At 39.6% G+C, this 23132-nt stretch overlaps 1 protein-coding gene across 1 annotated transcript in view; it reads left to right on the top strand.

Moving 5' to 3' along the window:
• LOC106604947 (gamma-aminobutyric acid receptor subunit pi-like) overlaps window positions 1-23132 on the top strand; it is a 98287-nt gene that overhangs the window by 30565 nt on the left and 44590 nt on the right. Inside the window, exon 2 of the mRNA XM_014200111.3 lies at window positions 406-495. Within this exon, the coding sequence (XP_014055586.1) occupies window positions 440-495 (56 nt within the window). The 5' untranslated portion in view covers window positions 406-439. The remainder of the gene's footprint in view (window positions 1-405; window positions 496-23132) is intronic.

Raw genomic sequence — 23132 nt, 5'->3', positions numbered from 1 at the left:
GAAAGTAACATTTTTTGAAAGGTAAGATTTTAGCCTTTTTTTGCAGCATGTAGCATTACTAGTTATTGTTTATGGCCCTCTCATGATAAATAATTTATTTCTGGGATGACTTAGATTACATTTTCGATTACATTTAGTTACATTTAAGAGGTTTTAAACAAAATCTATTTCTCTGAGCAATTGTATTAGTATAAAATAATATAATTTTTGGGGAGTATACAATATACCTCAGTATTTGTTATTAATAATATACAGGCTTTTTTTCTCCTTTATCAAGGGTTCCAATATTTTGGAAATATTATTCAGTCGATGACCATATGTGAAGTACTGCAGGCATTGAACATGCACAAACGCCTGAGTGTACCTATATTTAGGGGTTGCGTTTTCTCTTTTCTCTTTTTTCAGATAGACTTCACCAGACGCCTCCATACCTCCAGCAATGATGGCTGTTCTCCGCTCTGGAGGAAGAGTGTTCATCATGCTCCTCATTAGCAGGTAATTAAGATAAGTTACAGTAGAATAGTTACAGTGACTGCCTAGGACCTGTGGTTACTATGTACAGATGCTGAATATACAGTCAGATGACAGTATGAGACATTGTTAAAAATGTTTTCAGACAATGGTAAAATGAGGTGTTGCTGGGTCCAGTGTAAAGGATTTTTGGTAACACTTTACTTGACACCCAGCGTCATAACCATGCCATAACAGCTGACATGATTTGTCATAACCTGTTATAATATGGTCATTACACTGTCATGACACATATATTTAGACCTATTTTGACATGTATTGCATTATTGTATGGCTGGTTATGACACCTACATAAGAGTGTAAAATCCCACAAAAGCTACCGCGGTAGTTATTTCATGGCTGGTTATGACACCTACATAAAAGTGTGAAAACCCACAAAACCTACCACACAAGTCAAAACATTCCATTACACCATAGCCTACGTGTCAACAGTATGTTTATGTTAAATATATATTTTTTAAATTGACCATATTAAATTATCATTGTAATTGCGCACACATTGATGTCAGACATGCACCTACCCCAATGCTCTGTTGCTGATGACTAGGATGAATGCAGGAGCAGATTTCAGGAGCAGGACAAGACACCTTTTTTTTTACTGATGACTGATATAAGGGCATGTACGTGATAGGCCTATGTGGCTTATATAATTATGATGGTCATAAATGATGATGATCGTGGACTTCAGGAAACAGCAGAGGGTGCACCCCCATATCTACATCAACGGGACCGCAGTGGAAAAGGTGGAAAGCTTCAAGTTCCTTGGCGTACACGTCACTGACAAACTGAAATGGACCACCCACACAGACAGTGTGGTGAAGAAGGCGCAACAGAGCCTCTTCAACCTCAGGAGGCTAAAGAAATTTGGCTTGTCACCTAAAACCCTCACAAATTTTTACAGATGCACAATTGAAAGCATCCTGTCGGGCTGTATCACCGCCTGGTACGGCAAGGCTCTCCAGAGGGTGGTGCGGTCTGCCCAACACATTACTGGGGGCAAACTACTGGCCCTCCAGGACACCTACAGCACCTGATATCACAGGAAGGCCAAAAAGATCATCAAGGACATCAACCACCCGAGCCATTGCCTGTTCACCCCTTTATCATCCAGAAGGCGAGGTCAGTACAGGTGCATCAAATCTGGGACAGAGAGACTGAAAAACAGCTTCTATCTCAAGGCCATCAGACTGTTAACCAGCCATCACTAGCACATTAGAGGCTGCTGCCTATAGACATAGACTAGGAATCACTGGCCACTTTAAGGAATGGAACACTAGTCACTTCAATAATGTTTACATATCTGGCATTACTCATCTCATATGTACAGTGGCAAGAAAAAGTATGTGAACCCTTTGGAAATACCTGATTTCTCCATAAATTGGTCTTAAAATTTGATCTGATCTTCAACAATAGGCAAGCACAGTCTGCCTAAACTAATAACACACAAACAATTATACGTTTTCATGTCTTTATTGAACACACCGTGTAAACATTTACAGTGCAGGATGAAAAAAGTATGTGAACCCTTGGATTTAATAACTGGTTGACCCTCCTTTGGCAGCAATAACCTCAACCAAACGTTTTCTGTAGTTGCAGATCAGACCTGCACAACGGTCAGGAGGAATTTTGGACCATTCCTCCTTACAAAACTGTTTCAGTTCAGCAATATTCTTGGGATGTCTGGTGTGAACTGTACTCTTGAGGTCAATCGGGACTCTGACTGGGCCACTCCAGAAGATGTATTTTCTTCTGTTGAAGCCATTCTGTTGTTGATTTACTTCTGTTTTTTGGGTCATTGACCTATTCTATCACCCAACTTCTGTTGAGCTTCTGTTGGCGGACAGATAGCCTAACATTCACCTGCAAAATGTCTTGATAAACTTGGGAATTCATTTTTCCGTCGATGATAGCAAGCTGTCCAGGCCCTGAGGCCGCAAAGCAGCACCAAACCACGATGCTCCCTCCACCATACTTTGCAGATGGGATGAGGTTTTGATGTTGGTGTGCTGTGCCTTTTTTTCTCCACACATAGTGCTGTTTGTTCCTTCCAAACAACTCAACTGTAGTTTCATCTGTCCACAGAATATTTTACCAGTAGCGCTGTGGAACATCCAGGTGCACTTTTGCAAACTTCAGACGTGCAGTTATGTTTTTTTTGTAGAGCAGTGGCATTTTCCGTGGTGTCCTCCCATGGACACCATTCTTGTTTAGTGTTTTACGTATCGTAGACAGAGATGCTAGCATGTTCCAATGATTTCTGTAAGTCTTTAGCTGACACTCTAGGATTCTTCTTAACCTCATTGAGTATTCTGCGCTGTGCTCTTGCAGTCATCTTTGTAGGATGGCCACTTCTAGGGAGAGTAGCAACATTGCTGAACTGTTCTCCATTTACAGACAATTTGTCTTACCGTGGACTGATGAACATCAAGGCTTTTAGAGATACTTTTGTAACCCTTTCCAGCTTTATGCAAGTCAACAATTCTTAATCTCAGTTCTTCTGAGATCTCTTTTGTTTGTGGCATAGTTCACACCAGGCAATGATTCTTGTGAATAGCAAACTCAAATTTTGTGGGTGTTTTTTATGTGGCAAGGCAGCTCTAACCAACATCTCCAATCTCGTCTCATTGATTGGACTCCAGGTTAGCTGACTCCTGACTCCAATTAGCTTTTGGAGAAGTCATTAGCCTAGGGGTTCACATACTTTTTCCAACCTACACTGTGAATGTTTAAATGATGTATTCAAAATAACAATAAAAATACAATAATTTGTGTGTTATTAGTTTAAGCACACTATGTTTGTCTATTGTTGTGACTTAGATGAAGATCAGATCAAATTTTATGACCAATTTATGCAGAAATCCAGGTAATTCCAAAGGGTTCACATACTTTTTCTTGCCACTGTATATACTGTATTCTATACTATTCTATGGTATCTTAGTCACTTAATAATGTTTAAATATCTTGCATTACTCATCTCATATGTATATACTGTGTTCTATACTATTCTACGGTATCTTAGTCACTTAATGTTTACATATCTAGCATTACTCATCTTATGTGTATATACTGTTTTCTATACTTTTATACGTTATCTCATTCACTTAATAATGCTTACATATCTTGCATTACTTATCTCATTTGTATGCACTGTTTTTTCTATACTATTCTACTGTATCTATCAGGTATGAAGGTAAGACCCAGATGCAGATAACGTTGAATTAACAATGGTTTAATAATCCAACAGGGGCAGGCAATAGACAGGCCAAGCCAGGCAGGGGTCAATAAACCAGAGGTGGGGCAACGGTACCGGACGACAGGCAGGCTCAGGGTCAGGGTAAGCAGAGGTCAAAAATCCAGAGGTGAGGCAAAGGTACCAGTCGGCAGGCTCAGGGTCAGGGGCAGGCAGAGTGGTCAGGTAGGCGGGCTCAGAGTTAGGACAGGCAAGGGTCAAAACCAGGAGGGTGAGAAAAAGAGAGACTGGGAGAAGCAGGAGCTGAGACACAAAAACACTGGTTAACTTGACAAACAAGACGAACTGGCAACAGACAAACAGAGAACACAGGTATAAATACACAGGGGATAATGGGGAAGATGGGCGACACCTGGAGGGGGGTGGAGACAATCACAAAGACAGGTGAAACAGATCAGGGTGTGACAGTATCTTAGTCCATTCTGCTCTGACATCACTCGTCCATATATATATATATAGTCTTAATTCATTCCTACTTAGATGTGTGTGTATTGGGTACATGTTGTGTAATTTGTTAGATATTACTTGTTAGATATTACTGCACTGTCGGAGCTAAAAGCACAAGCATTTCGCTACACCCGCAATAACATCTGCTAATCACATGTAAGTGAACAATACAATTTGATTTGATATGAATTATGACTCATAATGCTTCTGGACAGTGTCATAAAGTGTATTCTCTTAGTCCAAGTAAAGTGACACAGGAAGGTCATAATTGTCACGTCCTGACCAGTAAAGGGGTTATTTGTTATTGTAGTTTGGTCAGGACGTGGCAGGGGGTGTTTGTTTTATGTGGTTCGGAGTTTGTTGGGCTATGTGCTTATGTCAGAGGGGTGTTTGTTTTATGTGTGCCGGGGTTTTTTGGTCTATGTTCTATGTAAGTGTATTTCTATGTTAGTTCTAGAGTCTTTCTATTTCTATGTTTAGTTTATGAGGTTGACCTTCAATTGGAAGCAGCTGCTCCTCGTTGCTTCTGATTGAAGGTCCTATGTATAGGGGTGTTTTTGTAATGGGATTTGTGGGTAGTTGTCTCCTGTTTTGTGTCTGTGCACCTGACAGGACTGTTTAGTGTCAGTCGTTGTTTTTTTGCATACGTGTTTCTTTTGTTTTTTTCCTTCTTTTAAATAAATAAAGAAGATGAGTATACACGTTCCCGCTGCACCTTGGTCCAATCCTTACGACGCCCGTGACAATAATGCTTCTTGACAGTGTCGTAAAATATATTTTCTTAGTCCAAGTAAATTGACACAGGCTGGTCATAATGCTTCTTGACAGTGTCATAAAATATATTTTCTTAGTCCAAGTAAAGTGACACAGAATGGTCATAATCCTTCATGACAGTGTCATGAAGTGTATTTTCTACAGGTTATTTAAAATATGATGAAAAAAACATGACTGTAAATAATTCATTACAACAACAACAAAAGGAATCTTCTTGGCAGGAATGTTTTGTTGTTGTTGAAAAGATTTTGACAGTCTTATGTAGGTGTCATAACCAGCCATAAATAATGCAATATACTGTATGTCACAACAGGTGTAAATATGAGTAATGACTGTGTTCTGATCATATTATGACAGGTTATGACAAGTTATGTCAGCTTTTATGACATGGTTATGACCATAACGTGTTATGACACTGAGTGTCAAGTAAAGTGTTACCGTATTTTCTGTGTGTATGTGTGTTTGTGTGTGTGTGCGTGCGTGTGTGTGTGTGACCAAACGCATGTGTGAGAGAGAGCGAGAGAGATAAAGCAATTCTCCATTGGTTGTTTAGTTGAGGCACATCAATACTCAATAACAACTCCCCATGCATTACTCAGAAGCATTGGAATTCTCTACAGAAGTTTTGAAATTCAAATGGACACTGCCACAGTGCTGCTGTGTGGCACCAGTGATGCAGCAATCAGCACCACATGCACTAAGCACTGTGCCCTTCAGGAGTCACGCAGAGAGATTGATGGGATGTTGTGGTGCATATTTGACCCTTACCGTGACAGGACTCATCCTCTTCTTGCCAGTACATTTTTTTGCAGGCATAATATTCTCCGTGCACAACTTAGATAAGTCCAACCCCCCGGGTACCTTATTCTGCCATTAAAAAGTCCATGGCACAGTAGCTCCGGCCACCATCCCTTCGGAGATTAACAGCAGGAAGGCCTGGTGTCGAGTGCTATCTGCTTTGGGTACAGATTCTTTGGTCCACAGTGTCCCATCCCACACGGGAGTCTTTGTCCATTTACAGATGTGATATCTTAATTTGACCACTCTGTTGTCGCTGAGAATTTTCCTGAAACTCAAATGAGCCCTGGGATTGAAATAAATTCACCTTAAATCTGCAGTTATCTTTCTCTCTCCCTCGCTCAAACAATAATGAACCAGACAAAATATTTTTTCTCAACAAGGTAGGAGCCAAAATCATTGACACCCCTAAAGATTCTTATAAATAAAATTGTCTAAAGTTTAGTATTTGGTCAAATATTCCTAGCATGCAATGACTACATCAAGCATGTGACTCTACAAACTTGTTGGATGCATATGCAGTTAGTTTTGGTTGTGTTTCAGATTATTTTGTGCCCAATAAAATGTATTGGGTCATTTTGGAGTCACTTTTATTATAAATAACTAGTGGTGCAACGGATCACAAAACTCACGGTTCGGATAGGATCACGGTTTTGAGTCACGGATCGGATCATTTTTCGGATCAAATATAACTTTGCTTTCCATTTATTACTTAAAGAACACTTAAAGCAAGGAACTTTTCAATGTTTAAATAAAATATTAAAATAATATATTCAATACTCGATTGTTAAATTAAAGTGCAATATGAGACATGATACCTTCTTCCTTTGAACAATAGTGAATGAAAAAATAGCCTGTGTCCACATCCTCAAAGAAAAGTCAAAAAAGAAAGAAAGCAAAGCAGACCTGAGCTTATAACTTAAAATTATTTTTCAAAAAGATGAAGATGTCTGGGGAGAGGGTAGACCTCTTTGCAGTCACTATGTCCCCTGCTGTGGAGAACACCCTCTCGCCAGGAACTGAAGTGCCAGGCACAGCCAGGTAGCATCTTGCCATCATGGCAATGTGAGGGCATTTACACTCATTGCTTTTCCTCCATGCCAGTGTACCACCATCCACTGGAATGCCGCTTGCTGCCTTGTAGGATGTCACCTCTTCTTTGATGGTGTTGGCAAACGTCTTGCCTGTGTCCTTGCTCCGCAAAGGTCTCCCCGAAAAGCTCCTTCATTTCCGAATTATTTTGTGGAGGAGATGCCTCTGAGTCTACTCCTGTCAGCTCTGTGGCTTGACCCTGCAGAAAAAAATGACTTGATCTATTAAAATAACTCATTATTTATTTTCATATTTCATAGAACTATGAATGTGGCAGTAACACTTAATAAGAGCCTTTATTATGCCAAATCAAAAATGGATGATTCTAATAGCAATAGCATAGACTAAGATTAGCCTGCAGTATATTTATTGTTTAAGTAATTCACTCTTATTTATTTGTTTACCTCTTCAGTGGCCACAATCTCAGTGGTGAGATCACTGTATGTCCTCCGGTGTAGGGCAGGGTCTAGCTGAGACAGGGACTTGAACCTTGGATCCAGTGCAGTACATCTATGAAGGTAGTCCTGTACATTAAGGGGGGTATCTGGGGTTCAGGTCCTCTCTAATAGCAGCCTTGACCTCTCTAGTGATGGTGCTGTCTACCTCACTTGGGGTCATGGATTGTAGAATCCTTGTTTTCAGAGGTAGGATCATGGACACAGACGGTGCAGTTTCAGTGCTCAATAGGGTTGTAACCGTTTTGAGGGGTTTGAGCACCTGGAGGACCTCCTCTGCCACTTTCACGTCATCATCAGACAAGGTGACGATGTCTTTATTTTTTTTCCAGGGTCTTGTCTGTCAGTGCAGAGTATACAGCTGCCTGCTGCTCAAGATAGCGCTCCAACATGACATAAGTGGAGTTCCATCTTGTTGTGACATGGTGTATGAGCTTGTGGGTCAGTAGCTGTAACATTTCTTGCTTGGTCTTAAGCACATGAGAGGCTGTTGTGCTTTGGTGGAAAAAGTAATCCACCTTCCTGATCTAAGGAGATGGTCTATCTGGTTCACTGAGATTCCCCTTTGGGATGCTAAATTGATCACATGTGCAAAGCAAGCTATCTGTGGCCCCAGTCCAGCTTCTATCACTGCATTTACTTGGTTCTTGGCATTATCTGTGGTGATTAAGATATTGCTATTGGGCCTCTCTAGCTTCCACTCTGCGCCAGATTTGTGCCTGTGTGACTCTCATCTGTAGCACCGGACTTCGCATCTCCCACTCCTCTGTGGTGTAGTGAGCAGTCACAGTCACGTAGCTTTCCATTGTCCTGGAGGTCCACCCGTCTGTGGTGAGGGCAACAGAGGATGCCTTGGAAAATCTATCGACAATTTTAATATTGTCCTGTTTATAAAGATCTGGCACGATTTTCATACTGAAGTGGAGATTTTGTAGCGTGGCTCAAGCACTTTCACCATATTTTTAAACACTTGTTTTCCACAACAGCGTATGGCCTCATGTCTGCAGCGATAAACATCCCAATAGATTTTGTGATGGCTTTAGCCCGGTCTGATTCTGACTGAATGTAACAGAGGCAGTAAGAAATGGAAATTAGTCAAATGAACCACCGCTGAGTTGTTGGAGCGTTCCCATGCTAAGGTTAGGTTGCCCATGCACTGAGTACACCCTAGTCTCTACTACTACAATACCAGAGTTTGAGTTCCACCATATAAAATAAAATAAAATGTATTTGTCACATGCGCCGCATACAACAGGTGTAGGCCTTACCGTGAAATGCTTACTAACAATCCCTCAAGCCCTTACCTAACAATTCAGTTAAGAAAATAGAGTAACGAAAATATTTACTAAATAAACAAAAGTTAAAAATGAAAAATATATTTTTTAAAGTAACACAAAAAAATAACAATAATGAGGCTCTATACAGGGGGTACCGGTACCGAGTCAATGTGCGGGGGTGTCACGGTTTTCGTTGTGTTGAGGAAAGGAGGACCAAAATGCAGCGGGATTGTGGACACTCATGTTTATTACTGATAAAAACATGTAAGGTATCCACTTGAGAAAAAACAAAACAACAAACAATACTCACAACGGCAACAGTGTGGCAGGCTCAAACAAACGCAGTGCACACAACAATCTCCCACAAAAGACACATACAAACGCACCCTAATATATGGGACTCTCAATCAAAGGCAAATGGACAACACCTGCCTTCAATTGAGAGTCCCAACCCCAATTGACCACACATAGACATACAACAGCTAGATCAATCATAGACATACATAACAAGGAACAGTGCCCAAAAACCCCGGAATACACAAATCAAATCCCCTACAACTAACACACCACCCCGAATCACATAAAACGAATACCCTCTGCCACGTCCTGACCAAACTACAATAACAATTAACCCTTACACTGGCCAGGACGCGACAGGGGGATAGAGGTTAGTCGAGATAATTTGTACATGTAGGTAGGGGTAAATAAAGTGACTACGCACAGATAATAAACAGCGAGTAGCAGCAGTGTGTGACAATGCAAATAGTCCAGGTTGGCCATTTGATTAATTGTTCAGCAGTCTTATGGCTTGGGGATAGAAGCTGTTAAGGAGCCTTTTGGACCTAGGCTTGGTGCTCCATGCGGTGGCAGAGAGAACAGTCTATGACATGGGTGACTGAAGTCTTTGACAATTTTTTGGGCCTTCCTCTCACATCGTCTAGTATATAGGTCCTGGATGGCAGGAAGCTTGGCCCCAGTGATGTACTGGGCTATACGCACTACCCACTACCCTTATGGTCGGATGCCGAGCAGTTGCCATACGAGGCGGTGATACTAAGTCATACCAAGTCCCACAGCAAATCCTCTGCACAGTGGGAGTCATGGATCTGCCTCCCATTAATATGTTAATGGTGTGGGAAGTATAATGCTTGCCCTTTCCTGCAGTCAAATGACCTAGTGGCCTTATGGGTGGAATGTTATTAATTTTTGTAATGATTTCATAATAATAAACATAATTTCTATGTCAAATGTTTTTGGTATATTTCAGTCTTCTGTGATGTATAAGTGTAATAAGTGTAATATTGGGATAAAAACTCAAAAGTACATTTCAATTCCATATCTGAAATAGTACAGGTGTCTGTTTTTTTGTAAGCCCATAACCATGTGTGTGAGGTATATACTTTTGTTTCAAAGTATATTTGTTTAAGACTACCAAGAAACACTCAATGTGACCCTGATTTAGCCCACTGCAGTAAAAGGTTTAAGGGATATCACGCCAGAACAAATCTTTTCATCTTATTTGGGGACTTTGGCCTCCTTTAATGCGCTTTAGATCTCTCAAAGTCATTCTAAACTGGAATTAGCTGCAATCTTCAACACTAATGTCTTTCAGAAGATACATTACAGAAGAATATGTTCTACACGGGGCAGTAGGTAGCCTAGCGCTTAGTAACCGGAGGGTTTGTGTGTCTTTTGGAGGGGTTGGGTTAAAAGCGGAAGTCAAATTTTGATTGGAAATAATGGACAACGCAGCTGGATGAGGCGGAGTTGTTACCAAGTGAAACAATACTAAAGCACACATTTATCAGTAGAAAAAAATAAGCTAGTTCATACCTTCTCATCTTTTGGTTGCTAGAGATGCGACCCAGTCATTCGATCAATTAATTCTATATTTAAAATGGAGCTAATGGCATTTTATCAACGTGACATCTTATTGTAATCTGTTCATATACACCAGCCGGAAGAATATACAACTTTTTTTTTCTGTCAAGCGAGGACTTAGATATGGTCCTTCTTACGTTTTTTTATAAGTTCTTAGAATGTTTGGGGATGACGTATACTAAGGCATTTGTGGAAATGATTTAGCAATATAGAGTGGGAAATCGGCAGTGCATTTGGACAATTCAGTAGGCCTTCATGCAAATAAGCCATTTGCCAAACGGGCCTGCCATCATTCACTTTGAACTGGACTGTGTGTTTACAGCCAGTAGCAACAGCGCGACTTTAGATCATTAGAACGCAAAATACACCTGAATGGATATCTGCAAATATGTAAACACCATGGGAGTCCTCTTACATTTGGGAACTTTACAGTCCTATTGATCAAACAACCATGAAAAGGTAGGCTCTCTCTCCCTCAGTTATGCACATCAACAACAAGATCAAAAACGAATGCTAGCCAGAGCGAGGTGAGCTAAATTCTAACGAGGGAACATTAGATAAACCCTCTTAAACTTTTTCAGCTAGTTGGCCATCAAAATTGCACTGATAAACGATGGGGAATAGTAGCCTACTCGTCCTTCTGCTGCTTGCCTGCCAATGCATGCTTGTCCCAACCAAGCACCCAAGCTAACTGGCTAAAGTTGTCTAGCTTACTAGTTAGCTGCTTCTAGACTGAATGAGAGAACACCTCACTATGACCAGGTTAGGCTGTTTAAATGTTATCTGGAGCATTCGTGACTAACTATTACTTTTTTTGCCTACGCTTACTGAAACTGGTCATATTCAGTGGGTGTTGCGCGTTCATAAATTCATCAGTTATTCTGTGCTCTGGTACACTCAGATGAGAGTGTTCTGAAATTGGAGTAGATAGGAAGAGTGAATGTGCAAACGCAAGAGAAATGCTAACTGAATAACAGTCGTTCAAGTTCAGCATAGCTAGCAAAGCGATTCACATTTCTTGCTACATAAATAGATACCTTATTAGTCACGTTATGACTGACTTGTGATCATTGCCCTTGCTAGTTTGATTGGAATAACATTCCCATCCTTAGTTACACCCACAGATATTGCCAACTACTTTAATGATTTTTTTTCATCGTAAATACACGTACACATGGATTTTGTATTGTAGATATGTGGTAGTAGGCTAGTGGCCTGAGGGCTCACACTTAATGTGTTGTGAATAGTGTTATGAATTGTAATGTCATGTAATATTTTTTATTATATATAACTGTCTTAATGTTGCTGGACCCCAGGAAGAGTAGCTGCTGCCCTGGCAGCAGTTAATTAGTCACATTAGTCAGTTTTTGTCCAAAATATTTAGTAATTGAAACTGAAACAGTGCATCCCGAATGGAGGCAGCAAACAATGTAGAAGGGTGGCTGTGATTTACAACCTGATAGCAATATTTTTCTGGACTACCAAGAAAGTTATTGGTGAATTAAATGAATCATGCATTGAACTGTATCCGTCTATTCTGCCAACAATGCCTTACTGTACATCATGTAATTTTGAGTCAAATATAACCTATTTTTAAAACCTCTTATGAAGATGGGTTTGTACCATAAACTGGGAATTGTATATTTTTTACTGATATTATGATTGTCTGTTGTTTTATATCCGCAAAGTAGTTAAAACGCTGTTAGTTTCACTTTAAGAATGCATCCCAGTTGTATATTCTGTGTCCCTTGCTTGCTAGCTAGCTAACTAGCTACAAAGTAGCTGCATTTGCGTTCGGGATATCTTTTAAAACTGTCCTGTTATCTGGTTTTAATTCTAGAATGCCCTTCAAGCCAATTAGAAATGAGTATTCAACAATGCCGTGGTATAAAGTGATCTTAATCTTATTTTACACCCATAATTAGGGTGTTTTTAGATATCCTATCTCCGTGAGACAGCTATTGGTAATCCCAGATAATTGGTTACTGATACTTTATCCTCCTTCCCAACACTTGTCCTAGGCTAAGACACTTGCAAATAGGATTGTTAATGGCTGTGCTCTGATGTACTTCTTTTTTTTTTTTTTTACAAACAGCAAACACTATTTTCCAATTGCAGGATGAACAATGTTAAATGCCCACTCTATTGTACTATACAACTATTACTACTGTAGCCCACTATAGAACCCTTTACAATCCTAGATATCCTAACTTCTGGAGTTGAACAGCAAAGTATAACAAAAAATTAGAAATATCTGCCATTATTTTATTGTGAGCACAACATTGATACACATTACTAAGTACTCCAATTGAATGCCCTCAGAAGTGTTGCTTTGGTTTCCATTTGCGAATAAACCTATGTATAACCCTGTCTGCTAGACATAGTGAAATGTACTTCCCTAATTTGTCCAATTTCAGGTGTGCAGGCCTACCGTGTCACAGTTGTTTCCATATCGCCAGGACGACAACTTTGTTTGTTTGTCTTTATTTTGGTACAGGCTTTCATTAACATTCCTGTAGTTCTGTCTCATCCAGTATTGTGGAAGAAACCAAAGTAGTTATCATATTGAGTGCCTTTTTCTGGATGGTTAACCATTTCCCCTCAACAAGTAAATTAATGCACTAATGGGATGGAAAGTCTGTAAAGAGTAATTATAGGCTGTGTTCAGAAAAATCTTTTGCTTAGATTTTAAGGGGTATTTAATACTCCAAAATCAGATGTTTTCAGATCACTAAAGTCGTTTTCTGTTGAGATAAGTTCACATCGCAGGTCATCTATTTTGCAGATCCAGCTCTATGCCACAATCCAAAAATAAATGATTGTCCCTTTAATATGTTTCTTTTGCTGAAGAAAACCCATTTTCAGAAATCAGCACGTCTTACTGTTTCTACATCAGCAATTAGACCAGCCTGGAAAAACCAGGGGCATGCAGATTCTAACCTCAGATTCTAACAAGCGCTTCCCTCTTCTGTATCCTGCTCCTTCCTTGAGCCACCTCCCATATTGCCAAAGCCACTGGCCATCTCGCTTCCCCTCATATCCTCCTCAGGCTCTGCTGCTCCCAAGGAAACACAAAATGCATATTTACTGAACCAATCTGGACTGAAATGCATCCATCTAAAAAAGAACAAAACAAACACACATTTCCCATTTACTTACAGTGGCTGAACCAAAATTGTAAATTCCAGACCTTTTTGAAGAGACACACTTGGCCAGACCAGATTTAGGAAGCAGTGCACGAAGGGTGGCTTGGGAGCCATTCCTACTTAAAAGCTTGGCTTCCTGTGAATTCCATATCTTGTGTCCCTAAGATTCCTAGGCATAATTGGAGTACTGTGTGAATAATGCAGACATAATACAACAATTAAAAGCATACAGGTGTAGGATCTTTATTTTACCTATATTGTCACAGCAAAATAATAACAGGATTTGAACGTTTAATCCATAGTGTTACTTAATCGGTGGTTAGGCTGTTAGCTGGCCAAAAGTAGGTTACATGAAAAGTGCAATACTGTTAATATGTTTGTTATTGTGGATTTTCAGTGAATTTATGTAAATATAATAGTAATATTTCCCCCACTGCTCCCTCTGCTAGGATCTCTTGATTGGGCCAATACTGACTTTGAGAATCTATAATTATGCCCACCTGTGTGTGGTCTATATTGTTGTTGTGACATTGATTGCCATTGCCTCCTATGCACGCTAAAGAAGGGCTCATACCCAAAACGTTTGTATGACAATACAAATATGTTAGTTTAAGTTTATTCACCAGAGCACTGTCCTATTTTTTTATCTTTCTATATCACAAAGCTCATTTGCATTTCCTGCGATGCAGGAACCTTCTCAGCATCAAAAGAGTGATCAAATTAAGATCCTATATCTGTGTCTTTAATGGACGAGTCCTGTCTTGAGATTTTTCTTGAGGTTGTCGAGTTGTGTCTGCCATGCCTTTAATGGCTTCTGGAATGGCCTATGACGTGTTGAGACTCTTCCTGTCAATTACTTCCTTTCCTCGGAACAAGAGGCATTAAAATTGGCACCACTGTTTGCACTCTGTGGGAATTGCATTATTGCATCTAACATTATTTTGGTCATTGTCTGGAAGAGGAGAGGATCGAAGCATGGGGCTCTAGCATCTAGTCATCCCCAGCTGAACACATTAAGGAGGCTTCGCACACATCTCCGAGCAGTGGCTAGGCTATTAGCACCCATATAAATGTGAGCAATGGATTCATGTGTCCTTTTGAGACAACAGCTGATAATCAGCTGAGGGGACGCACTGTACCAAAATGAACGAATGGCGGGAATCAATGTAATTGCGCATTAGATGACGCATTCTCAGAAGGATGAATCAACTGCTCGAATCAACGTTGTTGCCTCGTCATTTCAACCAAACAATTCTATGTGATGACGTTGGAATCAACGTGCAAAACTGATAAGATTTGTAAAATGTAATCAACGTAAGGGAATTTAGTCTTTTTTTTCCACCCAACTTTTAACTAAATCGAATGACAGGGTAACATTTTTTGGTCAATTTCACATTGAATTCACATTAGTTGACAATTCAACCAAAACTAGACATTGAAATGATGTCTGTGCCCAGTGGGAAGTATGCTGATCCTTGTAGCTGTGTGGGATAATATATTCAAAATGTTTGCCTTGGGGTAAGTTGAGCCAACAGCCACCAGTGGAGGCTGCTGAGGGGAGGACGGCTCATAATAATGGCCGGAATGGATTAAATGGAATGGTATCAAACATATGGTTTTTATGTGTTTAATATGCGTCCATTCACTCCATTCCAGGCACTATTATGAGCCGTCCTCCCCTCAGTAGCCACCACTAAGGGCCACGATACCCCTTACAAATTATGATTACATTTAGTCAGTTTTATGCATAATATTCATAGTATTTTTGTGTCATGCATATGAACTCAAGATAGTACATTTTTATTGTTACAGAGCAGCATGCTGTAAAACGTAACAACAAGCAGTTCTAGCCTCCCTTGAAGTTCTTGAGAGAGCAGCCAAAGAAATGAGAGAAGGGAAGAAGTCAATTTGAGCAGCAGCAAGGGATGACAAAAAGAAAACGAATATGTAGCTGTGCAAAAGAGAGGCTATGATAGAGCAGCAGAGGCACACAAGGTATTATCTGATGACATGGAGTCTGAGCTTGCTGTATAGTGCATATCAAGAATCTCACGGACCAGTTTCATGGGCTTAGTAGCCTCAAATACATAGAACTTGCCTACGAATTGGCACATCGAAACAACATCCCTGTCCCAGACAACTGGTCAAGAAATGGAAAAGTGATATTGGACAATGGGATCTATATGTGAATGTAGGCATACAATACCACACCCCCATTTCATTAATTCAACTTTGACCTACCAGCACCATCACCCACTTACCCCAAGGCGACTCAAATTACCCTGTCTCTATGCTCAAATTACCCCATATGTAAGTTGTGCCAAGAGACCACTTTTTTGGAACAAGCTACATTTTCAAAACTGTTATGTTGTCACGTCCTGACCGGTAAAGGGGTTATTTGTTATTGTAGTTTGGTCAGGACGGGGCAGGGGGTGTTTGTTTTATGTGTTTCATTTTTTTTGTTAATGTTCTATGTTAGTATATTTCTATGTTCATTCTAGTTTTTCTATTTCTATGTTTAGTTTATTGGGTTGACCTTCAATTGGAGGCAGCTGTTCCTCGTTGCCTCTAATTGAAGGTCCTATTTAGTTGGGGTGTTTTTCCATGGGTTTTTGTGGGTAGTTGTTCCGTGTGTAGCTGTGTGCCTCACAGGACTGTTTTTTGTCGTTGTTTTGTATTAAGTGTTTGTTTTGGTTTTCTTCGTAATAAAGAAGATGAGCATACACATTTCCGCTGCGTTTTGGTCCCATCCTTACGACGAACGTGACATATGTTTACATGAATTTTTATTATTTCCAGGGATACACAACATCCTGAAATATATATAGATTTATTTGTTAGAAGGAATACTATATTTACCTTGAAGTACTGACGTTGAATGTAAAAAATGGCTCAACATACCGCAGTCTCTCCTACAGGAGCTTGTTGTGTTTATGCACACAAGGCTAGTATCGACAATGTATTGACTTTTCACAACTTCACTCTTACAGTATGTAGTAGTTTATTAACTTGACCAGTGAACAATTGCTCAGGAGAGGCACTATTATAATGTATACATATTGCATTAAAACATAACAGCTTTCATGCATGGATCAAATCAAATCAAGCTTTATTTATATAGCACATTTCATACATGAATGTAACGCAATGTGCTTAACAGAAAAAAAAAACATTTAAAAAACTATGAAATTAAAACCGGAAATATTTACTATACCATATTTAATAACAATAAAAACAGAAAGATTAAAAAAGCACTCTGAGGAAAAGTAAAGCTAAAAAGGTGTGTTTTAAGATCTCTTTTAAATATGTCCACAGTTTCAGCCCCAGTCAGGTTCTCTGGCAGGCTATTCCAGAGGCAGTGGGCATGGTAACTAAAGGCTGCCTCTCCATGCCTGTTGGTCCTAGGCTTTGGGATAGTTAAAAGGCCAGTGCCAGACAAACTGAGGGACCTACTGGATACATAACTCAAAAGCATGTCTGATATGTATTGGGGTGCACAATCGTAGATTGATTTAAAAAAACAATAAAATAATCTTAAAATTAATCCAGTGCAGAAACTTTAAAACCAGTGTAATATGTGCTCTCCATCTGATCTTGGTCAGTACCAGTGCTGCAGTATTCTGTATGTTTTGCAGTTGAACAACAGCTTTCTTGGGTAGACCAGACAGGAGAGCATTACAGTAGTCAAGCCTGCTTGTAATGAAAGCATGGATGAGTCTCTCTCTCAGCCTTAGATAGAAACGGCCACACCTTGGCAATGTTCCTCAAGCTATTTTTGTCACGTTCCTAATGTGTGATAAAAAAAATTAAGTTCAGAATCTAAAATGACACCTAGGTTTTTGACCTGATGGTTTATCTTTATTGCCCATGAATTAATGGCCAGATTCTCCCTCTGTGCTTTGGCTCCAATAATAAGTACCTTGTGTCATTGTAAATCATTGTAGAGTTTGTAGGCTATGACAGTTCTGGCTGCCAAGTTAGCACTACTTCAGCTTAATTAGCTATGGCTAATGGGTTGGAAAATCCCATTGACAAGACTCCCTGTATCTCTCACCATACAATCAACAAGCCAACCACACACACACACACACACACACACACACACACACACACACACACACACACACACACACGCACACACACGCACACACACGCACACACACACACGCACACACACGCACACACACGCACACACACACACAAGCACACAAGCACACACACACAAGCACACACACAAGCACACACACATACAGTAGGCTTGAATGTCTCTTTTACTGAAAATCAAGTCAGAAAATCCCCATGGTGTTTGCTGGCTGGGCGGTATATCAGAAATGTGTATACTATAAATTGTTTTGGCATTGGAGATTCCAATGGTATTATTTGTTGGCAATGTATTTCATGTGCAGGTAGACAGAGACTGATCCAATAAATGCCAATTACGTAAAGGTTGCACACTCTGCACATGAAATACATGGCCGCCAAAGAATACCCATGCATTATCTGGTACTGATTTTATGCTGACTTATATGAATATATTAAAAGTTAGTTATTTCTAATATCTTATTCAAGAACTTCCACTTTTCGTTAACTTTAAATTTTTGCTAAGTTAGGTTAAACAGCTGAAGGTGCACATTTGGAGAATAAGTTCAGGGTATACAGTACACTGTAAAATGTGGGACGGCACTGTAGCTTTTTCTGATTCGTATGATAACAAATTACGCTTTAGTTCGTTCAACTTATTCTATTAAATTTGTCTGTAATCAAATAACGAATTTGTCAGATCAATGTGATTTTTTTCATTGAATTCATTCAACACCTCATGTGCGGCAGCCTATCAGAAGAGTTTGAGGTGTGGCCTATTGGGGTGTGGCTTTCTGGTTGTTATTTTTGGCCACCCGTGAGAGTGAATGTCATTCCAGGTAATGTTTTCTTTTTTTCATGATTGTATGTTTACTGCTAGCACTGACTCTTAAATGATATCTGCATAAGTAATGTGATACTGAAGAGCCTGGAAAGGTTTTCATTGATGAGATGGCCACCATTTGGTTACAATATTGTAACCAGTTAATGTGAAAGTCATATGTAAAGAAAATGTTTGGAGTCATTATTTTATGTTATGGAACCAACTTAATATCTTGATTATTGTACGGGACACTTTCATATGTGCCTTTAGAGGCCATCCAATGCAGTACTCATCACTAAAACAAAGCAATTTAGGTAAAAATAGTCAAAGGAAATAGAAGGACTAACAGTACAGATAGGTAGCAATAAAAACTGAACCATAGAGGCTCAGAATAAGTTAGAGGAAAAACTAAAAGATTTGGAGGAACTTAGTCAAGAAAGACTCCAGGGCTGGATGACATAGCAGTGGAGGTACATTATTTCAAACCTTTTTTTATATACTCAGAGGATCTTTATTAGCATGTTTTAACCACTCCTATATAAATGATAGATTATCACACTCAACAAGAAAGTATGATTTCATTATTACTAAAACGGGATTCAAGTGGTAAATATAAAGATCCAGTCCATTTAAAAAATTGGAGGCCGCTTACACTTCAGTGTTGTGATGCAAAAATTTGAGCAAAATGTATATCGCATAGAATTAAAAAGGTACTGTCGGATATTATTCATCCTAATCAGACAGGTTCTTTACATGGACAATACATTGGAGATAATATAAGACAAGTACTGGAAACAAGAGAACCCTATGAAAAATCCGGGAAACAAGGCATGGTATTCATAGCTGACATTGAAAAGGTTTTTGATAAGTATGACTGCAGTTTATATATAAATGCCTGGAATATTTCAATTTTGGAGAATCTCTTATAAAATAGGGTAAAGTTATATATAGTAAACCTAGGTGTAAAATAGTAAATAATGGCTACTTCTGAAAAAGTTTTAAACTGTCAAGAGGAGTAAAACAAGGATGTCCACTATCGGCATATCTATTTATTATTTCCATCGAAATGTTGGCTGTTAAAATCAGATCAGAAAATGAATTTGGAGGGCAGAAATGATTAAACATTAAAGCATTAGACCTCTCATTAAAGGCGTCAGTCATACAAAAGTTATACTTAAATCCAAACTAGTTCACTAGCAAATTAGTACGAATCTCTCCCATGTTCAAGAATGGCCTTTTTTCCGTTGATTCAGATTACAATCGCTCACTTTCGGTTATTTGAAAATGAAATAATCTCTAAAATATTACTATTTTTAAAACAAGTCATAGAAAGTTGGTTGCAATTTCAGTTCAATCAACCAGAAAATAACATTTGCATCAATCTACACGCAATACTCCATAATGACGAAGCAAAAACAGTTTTTTTTGAAAATTTTGGCTAATTTATAAAAAAATTCAAATGGAGATATGACATTTACATAAGTATTCAGACCCTTTACTCAGTACTTTGTTGAGGAACATTTGGCAGCAATTACAGCCTTGAGTCTTCTTTGGTATGACGCTATAAACTTGGCACACCTATATTTGGGAAGCTTCTCCCATTCTTCTCTGCAGATCCACTCAAGCTCTGTTAGGTTGGATGGAGATCGTCGCTGCACAGCTATTTTCAGGTTTTCTCCAGAGATGTTCAATCGGGTTCAAGTCCGGGCTCTGGCTGGGCCACTCAAGGACATTATGAGACTTGTCCCGAAGCCACCCCTGCATTGTCTTGGCTGTTAGGGTCATTGTCCAGTTGGAAGGTGAACCTTCGCCCCAGTCTTAGGTCCTGAGCGCTCTGGAGCAGGTTTTCATCAAGGATCTCTCTGTACTTCGCTTCGTTCATCTTTGCCTCGATCCTGACTAGTCTCCCATTCCATGCCCCTGAAAAACATCCAAACAGCATGATTCTGCCACCACCATGCTTTATCGTAGTAATGGTGCCAGGTTTCCTCCAGACGTGACGCTAGGCATTCAGGCCAAAGAGTTCAATCTTGGTTTCACCAGACCAGAGAATCTTGTTTCTCATGGTCTGAGAGTCATTTAGGTGCCTTTTGGCAAACTCCAAGCGGGCTGTCATGTGCCTTTTACTGAGGAGTGGCTCCCGTCTTGCCACTCTACCATATGGCCACTCTACCATAAAGGCCTGATTGGTGGAGTGCTGCAGAGATGGTTGTCCTTCTGGAAGGTTCTTCCATCTCTACAGAGGAACCTTTGAGCTCTGTCAGAGTGACCATTGGGTTCTTGGTCACCTCCCTGACCAAGGCTCTTCTCCCCCGATTTCTCAGTTTGGCTGGGCGGCCAGCTCTAGAAAGAGTCTTGGTGGTTCCAAACTTCTTCCATTTAAGAATAATGGAGGCCAATGTGTTCTTGGGGACCTTCAATGCTGCAGAAATGTTTTGGTACCCTTCCCCAGATCTGTGCCTCGACACAATCCGGTCTCTGGGCTCTACGGACAATTCCTTCGACCTCATGGCTTGGTTTTTGCTCTGACATGCACTGTCAACTGTGAGACCTTATATAGACAGGTGTGTGCCTTTCCAAATCATGTCCAATCAATTGAACTTACCACAGGTGGACTCCAATCAAGTTGTAGAAACATCTCAAGGATGATCAATGGAAACAGGATGCACCTGATCTCTATCTTGAGTCTCATAGCAAAGGGTCTGAATACTTATGGAAATAAGATATTTCTGTTTTACATTTTTTATAAACTTGCTAATATTTCAAAAACGGATTTTGCTCTGTCAGTATGGGGTATTGTGTGTAGATTGCTGAGTATTTTTGTTTATTTAATCCATTTCATAAAAATGCTGTAACTTAACAAAATGTGGAAAAAGTCCAGGGGTCTGAATACTTTCATAAGGCACTGTATTTATATACAGTACCAGGTAGAAGTTTGGACACGCCTACTCATTCAAGGGTTTTTCTTTATTTTTACTATTTTCGACATTCTAGAATAATAGTGTAGACATCAAAACTTTGAAATAACACATATAGAATTATGTAGTAACCAAACAAATGTTAAACAAATCAAAATATATTTTATATTTGAGATTGTTCAAAGTAGCCACCATTTGCCTTGATGACAGCTTTGAATACTCTTGGCATTCTCTCAACCAGCTTGACCTGGAATGCTTTTCCAACAGTCTTTAAGGCGTTCCCACATATGTGCAAATCTGTCATCAAGGCAAGGGTGGCTACTTTGAAGAATCCAAAATACTTGTTGAACACTTTTTTGGTGACTTCATGATTCCATATGTGTTATTTCATAGTTTCAATGTCTTCACTATTATTCTACTATGTAGAGCGTTGCTAAAGTCCCAACAGAGTGGAGGAGAGTAATCTCTGTGTAAGAGAAGAGAGCAGCACCGACATTCCTCAAATCCCATTTCACAGTAGGAAATTGAATACTCCCAGGAGAAACAAAAAACATGAGTTTTAATCCGACCAGACAGGTGAAGCATCCAGTGTGCAGCCAGCTATCACAACTGCACATTGAGGACATGACTGATGACACATGGTTTCACCTGCACTCCCTTATTGCCTGTAGCTGGGGGATGAATGCCTCTTCTGACTGAGCCTTGGGCTGGGGAAGAGGTCAGAATGGTACAGGGTCGTTCCACCTCAAAAAGCACCAGAAAAAGGATTTCAACACCCATCATCTTAGATTCTTCTGAAGTCATTTCTGTAGTTATTAACAGATACGATTAGCATCCCTGAAACATTATTTTGTTGAAAGATATTTTGATCTCTAAGAAATTAAAGTAATTGATTGTATCCAAATTGGCCATGTAAATTTATAGGATTGAGAACATTCAATAATCATAGTACCTACCATTCGACAGTCAACCAAACTTGTTCCTACCAATGAGTAAGTTATAAGGAATCCCCCAAAAATGATTAATTATGCAGCTTCAGACGGTAGATTCTCATAACCTGTAACGAAGGGAAAAAAAGTAACATGTCCTGGTTTCAAGAGAAATTGATATTTCACATCCCTAAGTAAGCATGTCCTGATTTTCAGGAAAAAGTTGACATTTCACCTAGATATCCCTAATATGATGACTGCGGTGTACAACATAGAAGCTTATCAGGTTCTGATCATCTTACTATGCTTCTTCACTCGAGATTGCCCCCCCGACTGCTAATCAATCAGTTCTTTATTCTCCAGGCTCCACTTTGTCATCAAAATGGACAACCTTGCAATGAGTGACATGTATCCATCGTGATTTTCCCTGGACTTCCCTGGACTGCTGACCTTGTTATGAGCAAAACTTGATAAGAACCTTCCCATTTTGGCCTTAATGTGTCTGTTACATATATTTTTTTACCATCACCCACTGTGGCACTATGTCATGTCCCCCCTCGGGAGTTATTCCCCATGCCTCTTTTACTTGTTTTTACTTGTCTGCTTCCCCTATTGCATTAGAAAGTTGTATGCAATAGTTAAGCATTGTGTCACTCATAAAGTGTACTTCTGCTTTTCTCAAATCTAACATGCCTGGTAGTGACATTGGTCGACCTGTGATGACCTCAAAC

Source organism: Salmo salar, chromosome 01 (assembly GCF_965601325.2).
Source record: "Salmo salar chromosome 01, fSalSal1, whole genome shotgun sequence".
Lineage (NCBI taxonomy): Eukaryota > Metazoa > Chordata > Actinopteri > Salmoniformes > Salmonidae > Salmo > Salmo salar.
Note: the sequence above shows the minus strand (reverse complement) of the source record. Positions and strands in the feature narration are given on the sequence as shown.